Source organism: Eutrigla gurnardus, assembly GCF_963514095.1.
Source record: "Eutrigla gurnardus genome assembly, chromosome: 16".
Classification (NCBI taxonomy): domain Eukaryota; kingdom Metazoa; phylum Chordata; class Actinopteri; order Perciformes; family Triglidae; genus Eutrigla; species Eutrigla gurnardus.
In genome coordinates this window covers 14,931,265-14,955,836 of record NC_139927.1, presented here as the reverse complement: position 1 = coordinate 14,955,836, position 24,572 = coordinate 14,931,265, and the positions used below count along the sequence as shown (strand labels likewise).

The window sequence follows — 24,572 nt, the reverse complement described above, 5'->3', positions numbered from 1 at the left end:
CACAAAGATGCACCCACACATGCAGTGGAGAAACAATCGTGTTTGGGAGTGGGAAAAATAATTGAACTGGGACAAAAGTAACAACAAAGAGAGGATAAAGAGGACAAGAGGGAGGAAATAAGAAAAAGAAGAGAGGGGAAGGAAAGGACAGGCATGTAGAGGAGAGGGGGAAGAATGCCGTTTCATCTTTGCTCGACCGTCGGCTTTGGACGGCGAGGAGAAAACCTTTACAAACCACTAACCTCTAATCCACTGCTCTCCGAACAGCATGAGCGAGTGAGTGTTTACACAAGCCATTGCGTACGGTTTCCTCTTTGTAAGTGCGTTTGTGCATTTCAAAGACGAAGAGTTGCTGACAGTGTTGCCGGGCTGACAAGATGTTAAGCGATTGTCCTTTAAGATGGTGAGCTGAAAGGAATAAATACTGCAAACGCGCTGTCCTTATGGCTCGTCAAATGGCCATTTGCATCTCATCTGCATACCTAAGCAGCAACGAGCCGCCCCTCATAAGATATCTCACACACACACACACACACACACACACACACACACACACACACACACACACACACACACACACACACACACACACACACACACACACACACACACACACACACACACACACACACACACACACACACACACACACACACACACACGATGATGAGTCAGAGAGGACAGCGGCGGTTGCTCAGAGCGTAAAAGGTGAGTCTGTGTGTATTAATTAGCAAAAAGTCTGTTATATATTAAAAATGCAAAGATAAGAGCCTCTGCAGTGGTTTTTAGAGTAATTCCAGGTTTCCCCAGGGATCATTGAGGGCATTCCAGGGGGTCCCAACCCAGCATGCAGTGTAATATATTACCGGTGTAATTTTTGATGTGAAGAACCAGGAAATGCAGAATCAACGAATGCAATTGCCACAGTGAAAAGATGCAATTGTCTGTTGGCTTTACTTACTAAGTAGAGTTGGAACAATCCATCATTTCCCCATCATTCCGTTTCACCTCTCTTCATCTCATTGGTTAAAAGACGTTTAAAAATCAATATTGTTAAATTGAGTTTAAATCTGTAAACACGGCACCTTTGCAACAAAGCCAGGCAGCATCTGACCTGTAGTTTACCTCGGTTGGGTGGAGGGTTACAGATAGAAATAACCCATTGACCTTTTCAAACTGATCGCTAACAAGGGTCGAGTAGGTTAGAGCAATTTCACTGTTCACTGTTTTTATTGCAATATTTAAGGAGTCACAGCATTATTAAAGCAAAGTAAAGATATAGTGGCTTAATACCGAACTGAGCAGACAGGTGGGTGTTATCCGAACCTTTCCTGACTTACGTTGATATTAGGGAATAAAAAATAAAACACTCACAGTAACCGATCTTGGTGAATTTCCATTATCGGGATAATCGTGAATATTGTCACGAGTGACTTGAAAAAGCTGTCTTGCTCATCATAATGGAAGAGAAGTGAAAAATAGAGCCTCATTAAAAAAACAACTTCTTTTTAAATATATGTATCCTGTATTTAATTATGAAGGGAGAAGTGAAACATGATCATCTTATTTGAGATAATTCCGAACAAAAGGTGAAGTGATTCCAGCATGTTTAACATTGGAAGTGGAAGCGGATGGCAATAAAAGAAGTCTCCTATTGATTGTGGTGAATTTAAAATGAATAGAAAGTAAAGTAATTTCAGTGTGTTTTGGTGCCAATAAGCATTTCAAGCATATTTCGACCATTACGGGGATAATATCGTGAATCGCAATAATTTTGCCGCCAACAATTGTGACATTACACCTTCATTAATTAGCCTAGAAGCAACCACCCCCAGCTCCCCTGCAGGTAAACAACTTTGAGCTCCGTCAACACGTTTGCACAGTTAGCACGGCTAGCTACAAGCTGCCGGCTCTGGCACTGCCATGTTGAGAGCCTTTGAGAGGCACACGAAAAGCTCCAAATCTTCCATTATGCACATTTAAACAAAATTCCATCCCACTAAGTCACAATTTACCGAATTCCCTGATGGGAAAACAATGCTCGGTATATCACATTATTCCAGGGGCGCTATGATGGTAACAATCAAATGGAATCTACTTTGAGGCGGTAACAAACATGTTACTACCAGAGATGAGAGTAGTTTACTAGTGTCAAATAACCCAGGGGTTCCAGCGTCCAGCATCGACCGACCCCCATCAACCTTGAGCTTCCCTGTTTATCAGAAACGGTTTTCATTATTACCACCACTGCTCTCGCCTCCAAAGCCTCGAATGAAAACTGCAGGGAGGAGGGGCTCTCCAGAGAGCCTTTGATTTGAAGCAGACAGACAGATTTAGCCGATTGTGGGATTGTGGCGGTCACTCGAAAACAAGCTGTTCGTTTATCCTTTACAGAGTGGCCCCTGCAGCCCGTCCTTTCTGCTCATCACAAACACAACACTCATCCACCGCCGAGACCACAACACAGCAGGACAGATCCCTGGATAACTGAGTCAGATGGTGGTGGGTTTGATTAAGAAGCCTGGATCGCAGAACTTTATATTCAAATATTTTAAGAAGCTTGGAATAAATAACCAGGCCATTGGAAGTGTTCCATGTTCATATGGCTGTGTTTTGGCCAAAAGAGATTATTAGGGTTGGGTTTCGAGAATCGAGTATTGATTGGAACCGGGACTAGCTTTCCGATTTGTAGCTGAAGACAGCCCTGTGAGAATTTCATAGTAAAGTTCATAAAAAGTCAAAAGTTCATAGAATTAAAATTGATGGAGAAGGCCAGACTATTTAATTCAGAAAGACTGTTGGTTAGCTAGCTCATTTAAAATATCCTAAACTTTTTTACCCTGCCTCTTAAAAAAATCGAGAATCGTTTGGAACCGGAATCGAAATCAGAATCGTTCAAATTCAAACAATACCATACTGAGCAGAAAATGTCAAAAAAGACATGTGGGGAAGACACAAGTTGTCAGATGTGTCAAAAACCACGTTACCCACACATGCTATTTTGATAAGTGTTAAGCTAATATTGCAGTACCGAACATGAACATGTTGAAACTCATTGATAGCAACAACGAGAATCATATATTTTTTCTGAATGTTTGACACATCTTACTGATGGTGGCAAGTAATCTGGAACAGCGTTTTGTCTTCTCTGGAGACAAACTGAAAAACCTGAAATGTACTAGACCAGCATGTCCAATTAGCTCCTATCAAAAGCAGAACATAGCTGCAGGTTTTATCCATTTCACCACGACTCCTCAAGTTACAACCACGGCTGCCGAGGCTCAAGTCAATACTGCGATCACAGATATGGGTAAATGAACACTGACATGTAGACGTTGTGTAATCATAATGTTTAATCACATAAGAGAGACAACCAACAACGCTGAGTCAATATTTATCCCAAATATGAGCTGGACAGGTTACTTGAATCAACTCTACGATTTCCTTGTTGAATTAAGAGAGGTACGTTTTACTTGAGTATCTTGCATCAAATGTGCTTTGCTGCCAGGAGGATGTGGATTGCTTGAGAATGCATTGATTTCAGAATTGATCAAAATTACACTGTTGTTCTACGGAACTGAGCATTGCATAATAATGATGATTCAAATGTCAGTGGGTGAGAAAAGTGTGTTTTACAACTGATGCCGCCTACAGATCACCAGCTGACAAACATGTTATAAAAACGAATCAAATTACAAAAATATCATCATCAGTGCAACTTTTGGAAACCAGAGGTACTTTTTTTCAGGTTCAAATGAATTTAATATTTGGCCATTTTAAAAAAAGAGCCCTGGGCAAGACAATCTGTGTTTCCACTTTTTAAACAGAGCTTATCACCTTGACAAAACAAGAAATCTTCAAAACAAATCTTCCCTTTTCAAAGTTGTGTTGACTTTTCTCCCACCAGCTTTCGGTTGGTATTTGCAAGGTCACACAGTTCACAGATCAATTTCACAACACCGAACAGAGGCCTGGGCGGCGGCAGCGGCAAACTGTAGTTTCTGCACGGTAGGGGTCGTCGTGGACGTGATGTGTTTAATACTGTGTTCGTGTAGTTGACAGCGTCACCTTTTAGTGCAGGTGTCATCTTAAGGAAACATGCTCCATCGGCATGTGTTCGGCGTGTGTTCAATATCAAAAATCTTTTTAGGTTTAAGGGCAGCATTTACAACCAGAGCGACATACATACACAGTATATAGATAAAATATTATTCTGTGATACGAGGCTCGACAGTGAAGGGCAATTTGGTTAACATAATATTGCAGAAAATTAATTCTTGTCTTTTAGTGGGATTGAAAGTGGCATCAGTGTTCACTGATAAGATTCTCTGAACTTATTAGACTTTAGCCAATTGGTCTACTGATTCTCCCCTAAAAGCACAAAAAGTCAACGTCCAATGTGGTATGATTGTTGATAGTGGAGTTTTCACTGTGATATTTCATTTAGTCAGTGCTCACTGTCGCCCTACAGACACTATCAAGGCTGTTCAAAGAGTTCCCCCTCCTTCATATCAGCTCTGGGATTTAATGACCTGAAGCTATCTCATTTTAGAAAGACTTTCAATCAATGGCAAATATCAGTCCATCTCAATGACTTAACATGAACCACATGTGCTCAGTCAGGACACCAAACCTTTATCTGCTCACTCACTCAACTGTCGTCTGCGTGACCTGAGCAGTTAACCACCTGAATGAGTAAAGCAAGTCAGCTCACTGAGCAGACCTACCTACGACTGCTCTCTCTGAAAGCCCCACAGGAAACAGGGTAACAGGATCTTACAGTAATCTCCATGTAGATTCGATTAAAATTCTCAGTGATGACATTTTTATATCAGAGAGCAGAGATCATGCAGTGGCATTGCCGAACCCCATCGGCAGCCACCTGAAACCACCTCTGAGACCTCACCACTGGGCTTTTCACCCGTTTCCTCAGACAAACACGCACATGCTGTGCAGTGATGCAACACAGTGATGCCAAACATGCTACCTGTTGGTGTTTTTTCACCCCGGCTACAGGCTACAGTTTTGCCTTCACCAGTGTGGAATGACAAGACATCAGGAGGCACACAAGCTATTGAATAAAAGCCACACACAGGGGCACCGTGACACTCGGGAAATAAACATCAGGCTGGGTTATGCCTCCAATAAGTGGCTATTATTAATATTATAGAAATTATAAGTCAGGCTTTCAAACCAAGCATGAATTTGGAGGTCAACTTAAAATAGCCAATCTTCAGGTTAAGCTCAGTGGAGGACGCTGTGAATTTAGGTCATATGTTTACATATTCCAGAGGCTAAAAGCTGTGTTCAACCCTCTACATCCATGATTCCCCACTGTTCCCACTGTGGTGACTGATCAGAGCTGGTTTTACGACAGTACCCGTATTGTCCTGGCACTGGGAACTTGAAAGACAGGTATATAAGCCCGGAGGGGGCGGTGGATCCTGCACGCCTCCCTTTTTTTTCCACAGGAACTAACTGCTGTTACATTTCGTAGAAGTAAAGACGCCACGCCGAATTCAGTTGAAAAAGTCGTTAAATCAACGTGTCTGATTCACCGGTTGTACGCAGACGTCACAACACGGCTCACGGGCTTCAGCTTCACACGAGTGGATGTTTCGCACATTTCGGCAACTACAAGTTATCCAGTGTGGTCAGCTTTTATTCGGCAAAAAAACAATAATGGTTTACTTGGTGTTGTACACTCAAGGTAACGTTATATCTGCGCAGGGCACTTTCGAGATAACAGGCGGACATCACGTAAAAGTTCAAATTTCATTCGCTACAGTGCTCCCTAGTGTAAGTAACGTCGGCCGAATTGAGAAGGGGATATTAACGATTCGTGTAAGCGGTTGAGTCACATTTACCCATGAAAACTAATTGCCACATACCAAGAATATAACTTAAAATGACAGATTGTTGGCGGAAATTCTTCTTCACAGAACGAACGGCGCGTGAGCTCAACAGATCCTTACCTCTTTGATTTTAGTCCGTCTGTCCCTGGTCTCGGGGTCCACAGGTTCGTGTCCAGTCGCCCCTGGCGGCCGGTGATACTCAACGAAAGGTAAATTATTGACATCCTTCCCACCTTGGATCATATTCCCCTTTACAACTTCCTCCTTCTCATTTTCAATGTCTTGTTTTATCTCGTCGGGACGTTTTTGTAGAGTATCCTTGGCCTCTAACAGAGCTTTTTCGTGGTCTTTCCTGATTTTAGCCAGGACCCTCTCGTCGTTTCCAGCCAAACCCGGGTCGCTGCTGTCCGGACCGGTGCGGGTGTTGGTCTCCACCGCGGAGGAATGAAAGAAAACTCCGCTGAGCAGCTTGGACGAGTCCGGCAGGAAGAAAATGGCCCCGAAACACAGGGTTATAAACGCGCTGAACACTAATAACAAAATGAATTTCTCTGTCAACCTGAAGGAGGTCGGGTTGGCAGACTTCCTATTCGGGGTCGCGGTGAAAGGCAGAAGAGTTGCAACTGGCATTTTCCCCTCTTCCTTCAACAACTAAAACAACAACAAAAAAATGAATTCAAACGGTCGAATTGAATCACGTCGGACTCACTTTCTGGTAATTGTGTTCAGAAATCCATTTCGGCGTATCTAAACCGTGTCAAACGTAACGTAACTGTGGTAAAATCTCCGGTAAAAAGTTGAGGAGCGAGGCGGCTGCCCATACCGAAGACTCTCTGCAGACAGATCGAGTCCACTGGCTCACACAGGAAGCAACGGTGGATAGGCGTGACTGACAGCCGCGGTGAGCCAATCGCGTTCTGCCCTGTGAGTGGTCGAGACACGAGGGGGCGTGTCCGTTCAACGTCCGGGTATATAGAAGGTGACAGCCGGGATTACAGTTTCACGTTGCACGCACCAACGGTACAACAGGAAGAACCGCCACATGACTGGAGTTTGGACACATTTTATAAAGATTTTCCTTCTTTTTTTTTGTTTGCCTTTTACTCTACTACTTTGCGTCATGGAGCTGCCTCAATAGTGGTTCTGTTCGCAGATTTAGATTTTTTTTTATGTTCACAAACCCAGTAGCTATGAGCCTTAAAACCAGCTGTGTAAAGCAACAAAGTAAACTACTTTTACTCAAGTGCTTAAATACAGTTCAGTGTTTCCTCTAGTCAGAGGCGATTCTAGAGTCTGTTGGGGCCCCAAGCAAAATTTTCAGTGGGGCCCTTCTAAATAAACAATAACAATAATAATCTTCTAAATAATCTGACGCCAACGAAAGATGTATGAAACCAACGTTTTTTATATTCAAAATGTGCATATATAAATGTCAAGAACAATAAAAACAATTTCTTCCTCTTCTCACTGCCAGATGGATAACTCCTCTTCATTTTCCATCAGCTCCATCAAATTGATTTTTTAAACATTCATAAAACAGCCCTCGGGCCGAGTCTCGGGGGCCCCCTGGCAACTCGGGGCCCCAAGCAGTTGCCTGCCTTGCCTGTTCACAAACAGCGCCTCTGCCTCTAGTGATTGGGACATCCCGACCCGATTATATAGACATTGGTGGCAATTATTTTCCTAAATGTTTATCAAAGTAACGTTATGAGTGTTATAATTCACAGGCTGTAATTTAATTAAATGTAAGGTAAAGTGCATGTGTGAACACGGCCTCACGATTGACTGATTTTGCTCGCTTATTACATTAGCTTTAGTCAGAATTTAGACTTGGCCCGGCATTTAAATTGAGGCCCGCTGAGTTTGCCAAAGTTGAAGTTAGGTTATCAGGATCGTTATTTCCCGATATAGCTATAATTAGTTGTCCATGAATATAAATAGAGTATAACATTAATGGTGAAAATCTATCCAACTTAACGTTAGCATTTTTGTTTGACCACTGCAAAATGTACATAGCAGGAACCCCGCAGTTTTAAGGTACTTGTATTTTACTTAATTCCATTATTATTTACATTATATGCTAATTCTACGTCACCACATTTTGAAAATAAATATTGTAATTTTTACTCAACTACATTTATTTAAGAGTTATAGTCATTCTACCAGGTGAGCTAGCAGGGAACATGCCTCTGTCAAGACACATAAAAAGCTTTAAAATATACTGGTGTATTTTATGTCGTAGAACAAAAGATTAAAATCTCTTAAACTTGTCTGTGTGTGTGTTCTTCTTCTATGAATCTTTTCTCCAAACCTCCTCCCCAGAAATAAAGGTGGCTTTGACGTTAAAATAAAACCCCGGACTTAATTTCAATGTAATTGTGCTTACTAATTTTTGTGTTCTAGGACTAATTCCTGCAGCACATTATTGGTACACACTCCCCGGCTCTAAATGTCCTTGGGCAAGATGCTGAACCCCAAATTGCCCGTGCCATCGGTGTGTAAATGTGCGTGAATGGCTTAGTTAGTTAGTTAGATCCTGATGTACAGGCGGCACTTTGCGTTGAGTATGAATGAGTGTGTGTGAATGAAGACATGTAGCGCTTTGAGTTGTCGAAAGGGACTAGAAAAGCGCTGTAGCAATGGTCCTGCATGATTGTTATATGGTTTTACACCTTGAACACCTCCACAGCACACTTGACACACATCCAAGCACGGCCTTCATTGCTGACTAGGCTGATCTGTGCACTCCATTGTTCACTTGTTTGGTTTGAAGTGTAGCCTTGTGTGAACTCCGGTTCCCTGAGCTAGTTTGTGACACATACAGCATTTAAGTGCCGCTTATATATTAATAGTCAACATAAATAATACTGATGGTGGACTATGCTGAGATGCACAGGCATTGTAGTTTATTTTGAATGCAACCCACATACCTGTAGTTTCTAGCACACAGACTGTGAATAAATGGTAGCACATCAAATTCACAGCTAAAAATAGCCTCCAACAAATGCTACACTATTTACTGCTGATTGAGTAACATTAAGCTAGTTTTACCATATATATTCATGGCCTGTTTTTTTTTATTTTTTAATTACCCCTTCAGGAAATAACAGGCCTGCGCCTGAAATCCAGAGACTGACGTAGACAGATTAAAAAAACAACATTGTTGGTTTCAGTCTCATTGACAGTCAGAAAAACACCATGAGGAAGTCGAGACAGTTATGTGGTTTTCACATTCCCCGTCGGCTTACCTTCCCCACCATGTCATGTGTCCGGTCACATGAAAGAATCTGGGATTTTTCCAAGCAAGTGATGTTGAAAAGGGAGCCACTAAACCCTGAGCTACGGCGGAGTTATCCTATTCATCAGAGCTCATGTGCTATGTCCAGTACACTGCTTAACCCACAATTATAAAGAAAAACCTTGGAATTGCAGTAGGCATGCAAAGGTGCAGCAAGCAGTCCTCCTCACAATACACGGTTGACTGCCATTGAAAATCTCATCTATTACTTTGTGAAGGGAGCTTATTATTATTCATAGGCTTAACAAATGGACAAAAAAAGCACACCCCTCAATGCATTTGAATGCATGCGTGAATATTTGGCGCACGCCTGCTGATGAGATCCATGATCTTTGTTAGTCGGCGTGCGAGCGCGGGAGATAAACGGCAATCATTTCAATTGTCTCCGTTGGTGACTAATAACGGTTTGAGGAACCAGTCAGTTGCACGGAAGAAACATGCAATTTGTACTTAAATAGAGGTTGCTATTACTTCACCGATACTAGAGTTTTATTGGCGAGAGAGACGGAAGAAGGGAGGGAAAAAAAATCAATCTCGCACTTGTTCTGTGCTATTACACATACTGATGAGTGCATGCTCCTGTTTTCAAACTGAATAAATAATCTTCTCTGTGTGACTTGAATGTGTAAACTCATTTACATGTATGCACCATACATCAATGACCGTGTTTGTGACAAATAGCTGCCGTGGCTGTGGAAAATCGCTCAAGGAGAGAAAAGAAAAAACTATTCAGGTTGAAAAGCCTTTGTCAGTTATATAATGTACTTCAACTCAGCTTCACCTGTTGGATGAGAACCGCAGTGACGGGAGAGTCTAATCTGGGGATGACAGATGCCTGCTGCCATATTGAAATTGTGATTCCGGGCTGACAACCGGTCTAAATGATGACACGCATTCGCGATGATTACTTTCTCACTCTGCGATTCGTGGCGAAAATTAAATCTCGGGTGAAATGCGTGGCATCTCAATATTGAGCTGTGAGTCTCTTGTGTTTACGGTTTCGACAACCGGCGTTCTCCGCTGCGTCATTTCATCAAAGTTGGCTTTGTCAGTGCAGATTTGCGGGCGCCGCTGATGATGTAGGCGTATCAAAAAGAAACACTTTCCCGGAGTCATGGTTTTCGGGGTGAAGACATCATTCTTTGTTGTAAAGCTGGTTAGAATTTGCAGGTGACAGGTTGTGAAGGTTAAAACCTACTTTTAAGGCTCAGGCAAAGGCAAAGAAATCCTCTTTGTACACTCCTCCTTAAATCAAGCGCTCCCCAGGAGTTCTTTTAGAAATGTGGAGTTGTGCTTTTCTTGCTGTCCACATCATAATTGATGTACCACAAGGAGGACGTTGGACATGTTTTTCCTCATAAACTATGATGACAGCTTGCCAACCCCCCGAAGGCAAATATTCCACTAAATCTATGTCAGCCGACTCAGGTAATACAAATCAAAACAATCAATCACTTCCAAACTAATGCAACTCTTTGGAATCTGAGAACTTCCTTGTATAGATAATGTATGGTTGATCTTGAATTCATGAGCTTCTCTGGACGTGGCTGCTCGAAGCAGGTAAACACGGATATCCTTCAAAGCTGTAGCAACAAGACGTCATTCTTATTAAGTTACAATGAGTTGTGGTTCTACAGTAAGAAGCCGTCTGTCATCCTCCTCTGTTCCCCCCGCGTGTGATTGATGAGTTGTTGATGCAGGACGACAACCGCAGGAGGAAGAGGTCCTGCAATTTAAGTCTTCCTCTAAAACCTGATGGTCATAAACAATGTTGTGCATCAACAGCACAGTGTGCTCCTGGCTGTCTGCGGTCCAGCCGATGCCTCACATCGTTACGTGAGTATGAGTCATGGATGTTGGCGAGGGGATGCTGTGGCGTCCAGGTGACAACTTTTGATGTGGAGAGAAGGAAACGGAAAATGATGAAGTCACAACATCAAAATGAGACGTAAACCTTCTTGACATTTATCCCAGCTGTCATTGGGCGAAGGCAGGGTACACCCTGGACAGGACGCCAGTCTATCACAGGGCCGACATGAAGAGACAAACAACCATTCACGCTCACATTCACACCTACGGGACATTTAGAGTCATCAATGAACCTATCCCCATCCTGCATGTCTTTGGACTGTGGGAGGAAGCCGGAGAACCCGGAGAGAACCCACACTAACACGGGGAGAACATGCAAACTCCACACAGAAGAAACCCGAACCCGACCCGGGAATCAAACCCGGGACCCTCTTGCTGTTAGGCGACAGTGCTACCCACTACACCACCGTGCAGCCTGCTCTGACCTCCCATCAGACTTAAATCAAGACACGGATGGGAGTTTACTTCCAGTTCATAGTGATAACTGGCTGATTTTCTCCCACAATCTCATTATCATGCTTCTTTATTATTATTATAATAATAATAATAATTATTATTATTATCCACATGTTAATGGTAATTCGACAGGTAGCTTCAAATGAGATTTTTATTTAACTAATATTACTAATATTGTCAGCTCAATGTCCCCTGGGAATCCACTTTCAGCAATTTGCTGATGTAAAATAGGCCAAGCAGTTATCATCCAGCTGTTTGATGCTTCTCCCTCTTCCTCCTTCTCTCTCTCTCTCTCTCTCTCTCTCTCTCTCTCTGTCTCTCTCTCTCTCTCCCCACAATCCAAATATAACCTCGCCCCTATCTGATTTAACCACTGCGGTCTCATCCCCGGGGCAAAATGGACTCATTTGTGCAGAGAGAGACAGAGAGAGAAACAGGAGAGAGGAGGGCAGTGGGAGAATAGAAAGTCTGGCGGTGAAGAAAGGATGGGGTTTAGAGGGTGGAGGCGTAGGAAGGGTGGTAGTGAATAGAAAGCATGATGAGGAGAGGAGGGATGGACGAGATGTGCTCAGTGAACGGGGTCACTAATTGGGTTGAGACTTGTAGCCGCTCCCCTGCAATCCACCCCCATTCCTGACAGAAATCAAATTATTTTGAAATTCTTTAATAAGAGCGAAAAAATAAAATATGATAATCTCGAGCTGCAGAAGAAGGGGGACCATTATTGGAACAAAACAGCAAGTGGGCAGAAGAGTTTGGTCCTTTTACTGCTTTTTAAAACTTTTTGAACCATCTCTTTAACTCAAGAAAGTTACAATCACAAAAGAGATACAATTACACGTATATTCTAGAGATTGCTGGGGCCATTCTAACGACTGTCGCTGTTAACTCTGTTATCCCTGATCCCATTCGCCGACCCTGATCCTTTTCACAATAATTGTCCTGTCGGGAGTTCCTGTCCAGGGAAGAAGACATAAAATACAGAAACAATGTCTGTTTCCCTAGAAGGAAGGAAGAAACCCTGATAATAGCAACAAGAAAACACAGTAGAATAGGCTTTGATCTGTACATTTGCATAAGAAGTGTACACACTGTTATAAGATAGGAACGTACAGTGCAGCTTATTCAATTATGTATACATGTGTATGATACTAATAAAGGTTAGAATACGTACTTTGCATTGTTCTATATAGATGTTTGTTGCTGTGGTGTAGACATATTGTCCATGTTTCAATATCCTATGATGTTGAATCACTGATGCATCAGTGATTGTTTAGTCTTTAGACCATTAAGGAGTTCAAAGTGGCTTTTAATGTCATCATTTCAAAAACACTTTTGTATCTTATAAAACTTTGGCTTAATGTGAAATTGTTTTATTCATCACGTTGTTCCCTTCAGCTGTTTGTTTGTTTTTTACTCCTTTTTTTTTTTAACATTCTGATTATAAGTGTCAGAAGAAATATTGAAAATTAACAGCATTTTAATTTGTTTGCACACTTGTGCTGCTACCTCCGGTAATAATAATACTTAAAAAAAATAATAACAGCCAAACATGGCCAATGTTTGTCTGCATTCTGCATAATAATGTTTGAACGTATAAAGCCTTAAGGATTGGCCGCTTGGGAGCAGCACAAACAAGTTGTGATGAGAATATTGACATGTCATCGCTTTTCTATTTATCATCACTTATTAGCAAATTGCTTTAGTTGCTTATTTACACAGCAGATATGTAGCAACATCCTTGAAAGCTTGCTGTAGGCAACTTGACTCACTTTAGGTTTTTGGAGACTCTCAAAGCATGTCCAGCTGCCTACGACAAAGCTTTCACAGAATTCCAATATTCATTCTCCTGCCACATTCTCACGTACAACTCTGTGGAGGCGGAGGAGGAAGGAAGGGATCCCATTAATGCTGGTTGAGCCGTGGAAAGCCCCAACAAGAATCTCCCCCCAAATCGCAGACAGAACTCATCATCATCTACCCATTTCATATCTGATGACATCTCCTGGCAGAAGCAGACCTGTTGCTACCTCTATCAGTACCTGACATGTGAATTCAAGGGTTCCAGGGAAGATAAATATTGGCCGGTGAAATCTTTCTGCAAACATGAGTAACATAACTGCCCTCAGCCATTTAACCAACCATTTGCCAATTTCCTAACCACTAAAGTAAATGTTTGAATGAAATAATCCTCATCTTTTCCGCGACCCGGTCCCGGATAAGCGGAAGACAATGGATGGATGGATGGATCTTTTCTGTTTTGTTTCTTTGACTAAAACAGAGGGGCCCATGTCTCAAACAATAGGTTGCAAAGTCATCCAGGTTGCTGGAATGGAAAGTGTCTGTCTGGCTTCAGGGACATCTTCTCTCTATTTTCCTGTCATTTGTAAAAATGTGCTCTAACCCAGATCTTGTCCTGAGGCTACATATGAAACATTTTACTTTCATAGGCCATGACAGCAAGCAAGCACATCTGCCACAGTGGAACACATTGACAGTGAAAACCTAAAATGGGAATTTACTTTCACTTAACAGGGAGGGTAATCCATTCATGCGGTGGTGTACATCAAACATACATTTAATTTAAGCCCAGTCTCCTGAAATTGGGTGGGAATAAGAAACATGTTTTCGAACTGAACGAAGCACACAGGTGAAACGGGTTAAACTGAGTGTTGAAAATTCCCGTACATTTAATTTGATTTAATTTGAATTATAAAAAAAGTGATCACCATTCGAACCTATCAGAACCCAATATATGAGGCAATAGGCAGATCGGTGTTGGGTAATTACACACAACACTACGTTGAGTTGGGTCACATGATTGATGTGATGTTCAGACAATTAAGCGAAGCTCGGCAGAGAGCTCGTAACTGAACCCACAGTTGATTAAACATTTCCATCAGTGGTTTTTAAGTGCGGTGGTGTTGGGATGGGACTTCTTCAAGGAGCTTTATATAAGATTTAGAACATTAATACAGCAGCAAACGACCATTTGATATGCTAAGATATAATGGCGTAATGTGTATTTGAGCACTCTCCCTCTGTGTGTGTTGTAATCCATACGCATATATACTATATATGACCTCCCTGAAGCTCCTCTTCCAATATTTCCACATCTAATGCGATGCATTCAGGGTTCATCTCGACCAAACCAGAGTCGGTGATTGTTATAAAAATGGAAAGTGTGTTTTATGACATGATAAAGTTACAGTTTGCTTCAAAAGGAGTTATATTTAGGAAGAGAGCTACAGCTGCTGTTTATAGTTAAAGAAACATGATTTTACTCTTTAACAAAAAGATCTATCTCTGTAGGGATCCTTTATTTTATCCACTGTTGCAATCATTAAAAAGCTAATGCAGCATGTGTATACATTCAGGAGACCTTCAGTAGCTAGCGTAGCATATAAGTGTTGATGTGCTAATGAAAGCTCCACTGGTTTTCAGGTGGAAATGTAACGTTTTAGAAACAATTACATCCTTTCAACCTCATTATTACACAACTTTTATGACTAGCTTGAAATCCAGAAAACCAGTCTGGCCAAGATATACTGTACATCCTGCTGCTTGCCTGGTGTTCTTTCCTCGTCACTTGATATTGTTCACAAGCTTCATTATGTGTGTTTCACACAAGAAGGGAGGGGGAGGTGGAGCCGATGTGGCCCTTGGGTTTTGTTTGACATGCTGGTGCTCTAATGTGACATCTAGTGGTTTTGAATGTTGTGTGTCACTCGTCATAACTGGCTGCACATGTCAGTGGGTTGTGACATCACCCAAAAAATCTTTTACATTGAAAAATATCTCCTTTTTTGTGGAAATGTCCAGGTTCCTTTGATCACAAAAACCTTTCTTTAACCTATGGTGTTCCTGTGCTGCTGTTCTTCCTTTCTAGTTCCCTTTTTAATGATTGCGTGTCTTTTTATCGCCTCTCAACCACACAGATTCATCTTGCGTCTCCTCTGGAGGTCCCATCCCTCAGGCTGAGAACCTCTAACCTAGACGACTGTCGTTCAAAAGGATTCGGTTCCTTTGTTCTCAACAAAGCTTTCTCTAAAAGAAGCATTTTCTTCCACAGGAAACACACCAGAACGTAATCATGCCAAATGGTGTTCCAATAAGAAGCAGCATCAGATTCCTGTTCCAGCCTCCATGTGCGATTCCAGCTGATGTTGTACATATAAGTGAGTAGCTTTAAGCCGTATATATAGAAGTGACTTTTCCCTGAATGGAAAAGGAAAAAACCCTGATAAGGAAGTCATTGAAAGATTTAAGTGGCGTAAATCCTCCCACTTGTGTGTAAAGTGGAAGTGCCACTCTCATCAGTTTATCATCGAGCTTCACTCTGCGGGATGACAGCTCCGTATACCGGGGGGGTAACCAGTGCTGACAATGAAGCAAAAATGACAATGAAGGAACAAAGGAGGATGGCAAGAGTCCCTTTCCTTCCAGAGCCCGGAAACAGTGAGCGAACCAGTGTGACTGCCATTTCCCATCGAGAGTAGATTAGGCAAGCTTCCCTCAGCGGTCTGCACAGCGAGTCGCCAGCAGATCTCCTCGGCTTGGTGGGCAGCTTCTATATAAGCTCTGTTTCAACGGCTTTCCCATGTGACTTAATGGCAAGTCTGTATGTGTGTGCGTGTGTGTGTGTGTGTCCCCTAAGGCTCCAGTTGCTCCTTTCTTTTACATATAAGATCTCCCTCGCATGTTTGAATTCGATATGCAAGCCTTCCTACAGCCGCCGCGGTGGAGCGTGTATGCAAATCCGTTATGTGCCTTTAACATGTGCAACGCGTGGGTTAGTGTGTGCGCACACGTGCGTCTGTGAAACGCCAGCAGGAAACCGCACACTCACCAAGCGAGCACCTGCAGCATCTGCCACCTACCTGCTGTGCGCCCAGCTCTGCTGTCGGCAATTCGTCACCGCGGCCTACGTTCCGCCATCACATCCAATTATGAGGCGATTAGCAGACGCGCACACTCACAACTAACGATGCGCCATCACTTGGCATCAACGCCCCCCGCATCCCCGCTGCCGAGGCCAGGTTATAAATGACAGGGGGGTGGGGGGGTTTCAGGGGAGGAAAAACAACTAAAAACTACAAACAACCAAATCTATAATCAATCAAATTCAGTCATCCCTTATTCAGTCATGCGTCATTTACTGTATCATCTCAAGGAAGAAGAAAAAAAGCACATGTGGAAATGCTCCTTTTCGTCTCACATGCAAACGAACTTGACCTGAAACGTATTAGCCATGGGTGGACAGTTTGTTCGATTTCTAAACAAGCCAAGGGGATATTTCAAGTTAACAAGGTGTTAAAAACTGCTGCCAATCAGACCTCTGGACTCCAAAACAGACGCTTGCAGTGCACTTCTAAACCGGTGGACATTTGTTTGTCCTCCAACAAGCTCAGCTGCAGGACACGTGTGCTCATATCTGTAACTTACATAGGAAGGACACGCCAGCATGGAAGCTAAAGCGGTTTGTCTTTCACAGTCTGCACTTGTCAGCCCATAAAATATATATTTCTCTTGTTGGGTTTCTGATTTTACAAAACAGCGCAGATATATGTGCTGAAACGGACACATTAATTTCAGTTGGACTTCAAAATGCCAAGTCATAGGTTATTTCAAGGTGCCTCGTGGATAATTTTAGCGTGAAGAGAAGTTATTGCCACGCCATTAGCGGCCACTTTAAGCAAAGTCGTTTGTCACCGAGAAGAATAGCAGCCTCTTCAATGGTTTTTGCTCTTTATAACACTGAATCACAAAAGAACATGTGTTTTCATGCACAAAGTGACCAATCAATAGCGGTTCCTGCAGCCTTTCTGAAAGCTAGTATTGCTTCCAAGGTCAAGGTAACCGCATCATTTTGTGGGAATACAGGTTACATGAGAAAAAGCCCAGTTCAGGACGGACTCATCGACTGTGTGGGAGCCAGTGTAACATCGGTCCTGGATGCTACTATTTCAAAGTTTGCACCTCCGTCTTGCTCTTCATAACTTTGCCAGAAATCCGTATTTTGCAGGATTCTGGTTTCCGTCTGCTTTTGAGGTACCACTAATACGTTTCATATGGGTCCACACAAGTCCTTGTGGGGAAGAGGCTGGGGTTGTGGATGGTTCAAATACACAGGACTTTCACCCAGGAGACGGCTGTTCGTGTCATGTGTGAAGCAAGTACTTTTGTTAGCTAACCAAGTAGGTTTGTCGCGTTTTTGTATGTTGTTTAAATTTAGTACTTACTTTAAGCCAAATAATGCCATTTTACTAAACTTAATTTTAGTAATTTCTTTTTTTTTCTTTTCATTGATTCTATTTTTCCAAGTTACGGCTTTAATCACGTATTTCAAACTGATTAAAACTGTGACAGAAAACCAGGAGAAACCACGTTTCCCTTGAATGGTAACTCAAAGTTAGTTGTATGGGAGCGGAATTTTGTAGGAGACAGTGTTGCCAGTGTTAAATGCGACCGAGGACCATTAAAGATGAATGTTAATTAGCTAGTTATAGTAGCGACAGCTGGTCAAACCTGGGAGCAACAGTTGTCATTTCTGCAAAACTGACACTCGCCAGCTAAAACTGAGGGATTGGCTTCTGTCTATTTCTGAAATCAAGAATCCATTGTTTAAAATACTACACATTTCAGGTGGTAGGCTACATGTTTAGCCTTACAGCCATGACAGGATTTGTATTGTTTGCATCTATGCTGCTATTTTGTTTTTGTTTTTTACTTTACATATCCCCATGAATCTATCATCTCTAAGTGCGAAATAAAAAAAATCTGAAGAGCCATCTGAGAAATTTAAACTGTCCTACTGTGTTGTGTTTTCTTCCGTTTGCTTCACTACTGTGTTTATTGAACTCATTAAATAAACTGGAAACACACCACATCTCCCAAGCACAATCACTCTTGCTGAGGGACTTCTGCTTGCACCAGCCAGTGTTCATGTTGTAGTTCCCAAAAATTACTCAGCCATTCCAATGGCTCTTTTTTTTTTTGCTGCAGGCTCGCACAAACACATGGTCAAAAATCGTTGCACTCGTACACATGATCGTGCAATTATGTCTGTGTGTGCATTCAAATTGAAAAGTCTCCCATTGGCCATTCTATTGTATTCATGTGTTTTCATGTATTCCTCTGTGTTGCAGGTTCCATTCGGAAGTCAGTTTAGGCGGCTCGATGCCAGTGGGCTCACACTGTACCGCATTTAAAACAAAGCACGCGTTCAATTATGCATCACGTATGAATTATTTGTGATGAATTTATTTTGTACGCACAATTGTGTTACGTGTCCGATGTTAGAACACACATTTACCCGAGTGCGCTCAAAGGTTGAACTAAATTATTAGTTTCAAGTTCATGTTTCATGTATCGTGTATCATTTTCAAGTTAGCATTGAATATTTCTCACATGCGACACACACACACAACATACACATATTATGCACAGCCACAGTGTAGCTTGATGTGCGTTTTTGCGTCCTCAACACTGCTGCACATGAAGCGATACACAGCCCGACCTGAAGGACCAGATCATCCATCATTCAACTGACAGCAGCGACACTGATGTGAGGCGAGGCTTTGCACACTTGGCTGGTCACGCTACATTGAGTTAACTGCACTGGTGCAAGTGATGGGTGTCATGTTGGGATTAAGGTGCCGATTACACCTGGTGCACGGGGCATCTTCACCAGACAACTGTCTAACTGACAAACGGTCTGTTGGCGAGATGTCTTCATGAATGTTGTGCATTACCACAAGAGCATAAGTAATATTTGTGTCAAAGATTCTGACTATTTATGTATAGTACTACATGCTTATTACCACAGTATACCATTAGCAGTTAGTATCCAAATAAATCAACATATTGAACCTCTTTATTCTAACAGGAAGTGATACAATATGTGCAACGTCAGGCGATGATTTAGTACTTTGTTTTCTAAATCTGGGTCAACAGTATCCACAAGTTATTTTTCTGCATTGCATTGTGGGAGCATAGGATCCATAAACAGCACGCTCCAAAAGTGAACATATTCAGTATGGAAAATGTCTCGTTTAAGTGTACTTCATTCAGCCTCAAATATTGATTTTGTGCTAAATGCTAACATGCTGACAATGACAAAGCTGTTTAGCAGGTGTCCACTGTCTTTGGCATGTTAGCATGCTAACATTTGCTAATTAGCATCGAACACATAGTACAGCTGAGGGTGAGACAGGAGTGTCATCAGATTTAAACGCATTTGATCATCAACCAAAGCATTGGATAAAACATTTGATGGAAATTATTGCAATTCATCATGAATGTTTGCAACAAATTTCATGGCAATCAACAGTTGTCGAGGACCGCAAATGTCAGCCTCACGGTGGCGCTAGAGGGAAAGTCAGTATGATTCAATCTATGGGGCTCATGAATGTTTGTGCCAATTTGGATGGCAACCCATTCATTAAGTATTTAGATACTTCAGTCTGGAGTGAGACGTGGGGTCGGACGAGAGCTTTCACTACAGAGACGCCTTTCTGGTCGCCACATGGAAGAAACCACTGTTTTTGCGTCAGCCACAACTGGATGTGTTCAAATTAAACACATCCAGTTGTGGCTGACGCAAAAACAGTTAATGTATTAATGTAACATTTAATGTATGGAAGACTCCAACCTCAGTTCTTCAGAGCAATGTCTTTTGTTACTCTAGTGCAGAGATCTTCAACAGGGGGTCCGTGACCCCTAGGGGGTCCGCAGAGTTACTGCAGGGGGTCCCCGAAATGATTTGATCCCAAACTTTTTTTCTTCCAAAAATGATATGTACAAAAATACACATTAACATGAATACAACCCGTAATAAGCAAATATAAATCTTCCTCATCTTCGTTGTTAAATGATATGAGGTGTAATTGTGATGTGGAGATGCCAATATAGAATTAGAACATGTTCTATAAACAATCTGTCAACAATTATTCTGTTAATGGCTTAGCATTGTATATCATTACAAAATACTTTTATACCTGGCACTATAGGCTGCACTACACATTATTATAAACCGGTATAATAAGCAACACAATTTTATACGGTAATAGGGGGTCCCTCCACCACGTCACTGTAAGTCTACGTTGAAGACCTCTGATCTAGTGGATGAACCGTGATCACAGGTTGAGCAGATCTTCAGAGGATGCTCGCTGAGGTAAAGACTACAAGGATCCAGCTCCGGCACAGGAGACCGCACACCTCTGGACAACAGGTCTGCTACTTTCTGTTTGAAAATCCCAGATGTTAAGGAATCCTCCATCGTAAACGATTCTCTCAACTCGAGATTTTTCCCTTCACAGCCATCAAAAGAGGTGGATTCTGTATAAATGAATGAAGATTAACTGGAAGAGAGACGTGAACGAGTTTAAAAAAAAGATGCCGTCTCCCCCAGGCAGCGTGTTTCTACTGTGCTGCCAGCTGTCGTACAGGATCGACTGAATTGTGAAAATTGGTTCAAGGTTTTCAATAATGCATCATACTAAAGTAGATCTCTGGTATTGCATTTGAAACTAGATATTTTTTCATCTGATGTTTGAGAATTGTTTTTTTTTTCTTGAAGGGTGCTTGTTATTTCATAATGCATTTTTTCATAACAACTCAGGGCCTTAAAAGCAGATAAAAACCAAACAAACTGAACTCAGACCTGCTGTGCAAACTCCTTATGTCCATTTGTCCCGATACAGATTAGAGTTGGAAAGATAACGTAAATGTTAAGAGATGAAAGAAAATGATCACACAGTCTGGACTGCTTCAGGATTCCATGTTAAATCAAGTGTGAAATGGTATGAGTTTTGGATGGCTTATGGTAGAGCTGATGACGGGGAGTTGAAGGTCACATCGAAGATGATTAAAACAGATTGACTGCTGTGATCAGCCTGTTCAGAATAATAAGATAAGATATACATTTAATGGACATAGGCAAGATTAAGTCTTTAGAAATGTGAAATAGGCTTGGGCCGGTTTAAACATTTTCAAACCGGTCTGATACTAAGCCAAAGACCGGACCGAACCGGTTATACCGATACCAATATTCCCCACTAGGCGTCGCAATTGCATTAACAGACCCTCCCGAGTGATACATCCATTTTCTTACACAGAAGATTTTGCCGTTATCATGGAAAGGAGAGTCAAAAATATGCTGCATCTCTTTTTACAAAACATCGCAGCTTTGCGGAACCAGAGAGACGGATACGGTGCCGCATGCCATGTGACGTATTCAATGAGCGTCGGAATTCCGATTAGCCTGTGGCTTCAAAACAACTGTGAAAGGTGAACTTTTGCTCGTCTTGCATATTTACACAACTCTTCAACCACAAGAGAAGTTGCTGTGCATCATGTGTTGCTGATACAAAACGGCGGCCTCGTACGAGCAACTAGCAGTTTTTTTTTTTAACTTCTTCGGATTGGAGTTCTCAGCTCGTTAAATGCACTGGTGGCACGTCGCCTAGTGGCACATCGCCTAGTAACACGTCGTCAAAACGTCGCACAAGCTACTGCGCATGCATCTCCCCTCCCACCTCGACTGAAAAGTGATCTTCGTTCATAAATAAACACAATATTATTTGAATATCTTGTCATTATTGCTGCTTATAAGGACAAATGTCGTTCAACCGGTTTGCATAAATTAAACTGGTTTAGCCCATACCCCGAACCGGACTGGTGAAACCAGATATCGGCCCAACCCTAATGTGAAAGGACCCGAGTCATTATAGAGTATTGAGGGGGCGATCTTTTGCATTATTGTAGCAAACTTTTTTTTTTTTTTTGTTCAGCAAGATATTCTTCGCAAATGAATGCCACTTTTTTTTTTTTTTAAATGAAGCCACTTGTTAGCAATCCCTTTTGTTAAGACAAGGAAAAGCTTCAACATTTTCTAGAGGGTTATTTACTGGCGTGTTTTATATATCGTAGAAAAAAACATTTAAACCACATACCTTATTATTTCAGGCATCTAACCAAAAATCCACCAAAAAAACTTCGAGACATTGGAACCGGCAATGCATAAATGCTGACTCATGTCTGGGATTAAGGACTCATTCCAAGGAGCTGTATGTTCTTTCTAGCATTTTGGCATCATGGCTTCAATACAATAGGACATTGGTGTCTATTGTTAAAGCTTGTACGTGTCGTATCACAATTATCTCATTTTGGCTGCAAGATGCAAAGTCAGCATCAGTTAAGCCAATAACAAAGATGTGGAAAAAAATAGACCACAGCTGCTTAGTCAGCGGTGTCACAACAAGGAGCAGGTGTGTGTGTTTGTGTTTGTGTGTGTTGACTTCTTTTCCAATTGACTTCGACTGACTGGTAAAGATCGACTGCTAGGAAGCTTACCGTGGACAATACACAATAGATCTTTGAGTGTCTGTGATATCTCTCTCGGTGAATGGAGCAAAATATATCATCAGTGAAACATGACCAGAAAGCCTGAAGCCCTCGTAACAGCCCGGCTCGGCTCTGATGCTCCTTGCAGAGCTGAGAACAACATTTCTGAGTGGAGAACTCATCGAGCAAAGGCACTGAAATTCACCGTGACCTTTGCCTGACCTGAGCCAAGAAGTTTTACTTTCTTCAGCTCAACTGAACCTCAGAGGATCAGAACGTCTTTGAAACAAGGTTTGTATAGATTTGGAATGACATTCGTCATATATTGGTCTGCAGGTTGGTACAGCGGTTAGTGTGCATGTTCTCCCTGTTAGTGTGGGTTCACTCCGGCTTCCTCCCACTTTCCAAATAGCACATGCAGGTTAGCTTAATTGATGCGTGTAAATGGCCCATTGGTGTGAATGTTAGCGTGTGATTGACTGGCGACTGTCCAGGTGAAACCCCGCCTTCGCCCAACATCAGCTGGGATCGGCTCTGAACAGGATACGCGGTTACAAATAATGTTGTTACATTATAAGATAATGACAAATGACCAATTATGGCATTTAGGTTGGAAGCATGTAAGCATGCCATCTGTCATCAAGACAGCTGAAGCTAAATTAAATTTGGTTATTTGTCTTATTATAGGTATCCTGCCATTAAATTACATTTTGGTTGGTAGGCAGACAAAGTTTGTCTGTAACAAATTGGATGGCAATGCATCCACTAGATGTATGATGGATCAACAGTCCGGCAATGTTATTTATTTTTACACACACACACACACACACACACACACACACACACACACACACACACACACACACACACACACACACACACACACACACACACACAATTGCAGTTTTAGATATAATGACAGGCACTGTGAGCTTAGGTTGTAGCCCACATTTAATATCTGTCATACTGCTTTAATCCTAGCAGACACCCTAATACACACACACACACACACACACACACACACACACACACACACACACACACACACACACACACATTCACACCTCGGGGAAGCCTTGGTGATTTTTCATAATTAAAATTAGCTGGGAAGGTGATGGCTGAGGCGCTGCAACATTTCTAAATGTAACAGCATTTCTTAGGGATAGATTGGCCACACTGTCATGAATACTAATACGGGAGAGGGGGAGAAGGAGGAGAGGTCAGGAGATGTACCTAAAATATTGAGAGACAGCGGCAGAAGGAGGAGAGCAGAACAGAAGTAGTGTAGTGAAAAGAGGATGAAGAGATGAGAGGAGAGCGAGAAGAGGGTGGCGAGGGGAGGACAGGTATGGCGGCATTCAAGTGCAGCGACAGAAAACAGGAAAGATGATGAGTGACAAACTCGTAAACACAAATTACACTGGATTGTTAGTGGGAGGTGTCAGCACTGTAGTATGAGGAACCCTCCTTGTGATGCACTTTGAACGTTGAGACTGTGAGATGTGAAGGTTGGGTTTTGTTTAAAACAACAGCTTTGTTAAGCTGTGGGGACCTTTTTCTGGTCATAATTCCTACGACCACCACTAGAGGGCTTCACTGCTTGAACTGCAACATTTGTTGTGTTTTGGGTACTGATACTCTAGTTTTTCCTGGGCGGAAAGTCTCTAATTTACTGTATTTTTCTAGAGATTCACCAGCAGATGGATTCGATGACATCAGAGGGACCCTATTTTCAAACCTTCAAACCG

The 24,572-nt window shown here is 42.1% G+C and overlaps 1 protein-coding gene across 1 annotated transcript in view; it reads right to left on the bottom strand.

Annotated features, from left to right (window-relative positions):
• The window catches only part of man1a1 (mannosidase, alpha, class 1A, member 1), a 132,167-nt gene extending 125,460 nt beyond the window's left edge, over positions 1 to 6,707 (bottom strand). Inside the window, exon 1 of the mRNA XM_084030808.1 lies at positions 5,976 to 6,707. Coding sequence (XP_083886934.1) covers positions 5,976 to 6,485 — 510 coding nt within the window. The 5' untranslated portion in view covers positions 6,486 to 6,707. The remainder of the gene's footprint in view (positions 1 to 5,975) is intronic.
• Between the last annotated feature and the right edge of the window lie 17,865 nt (positions 6,708 to 24,572).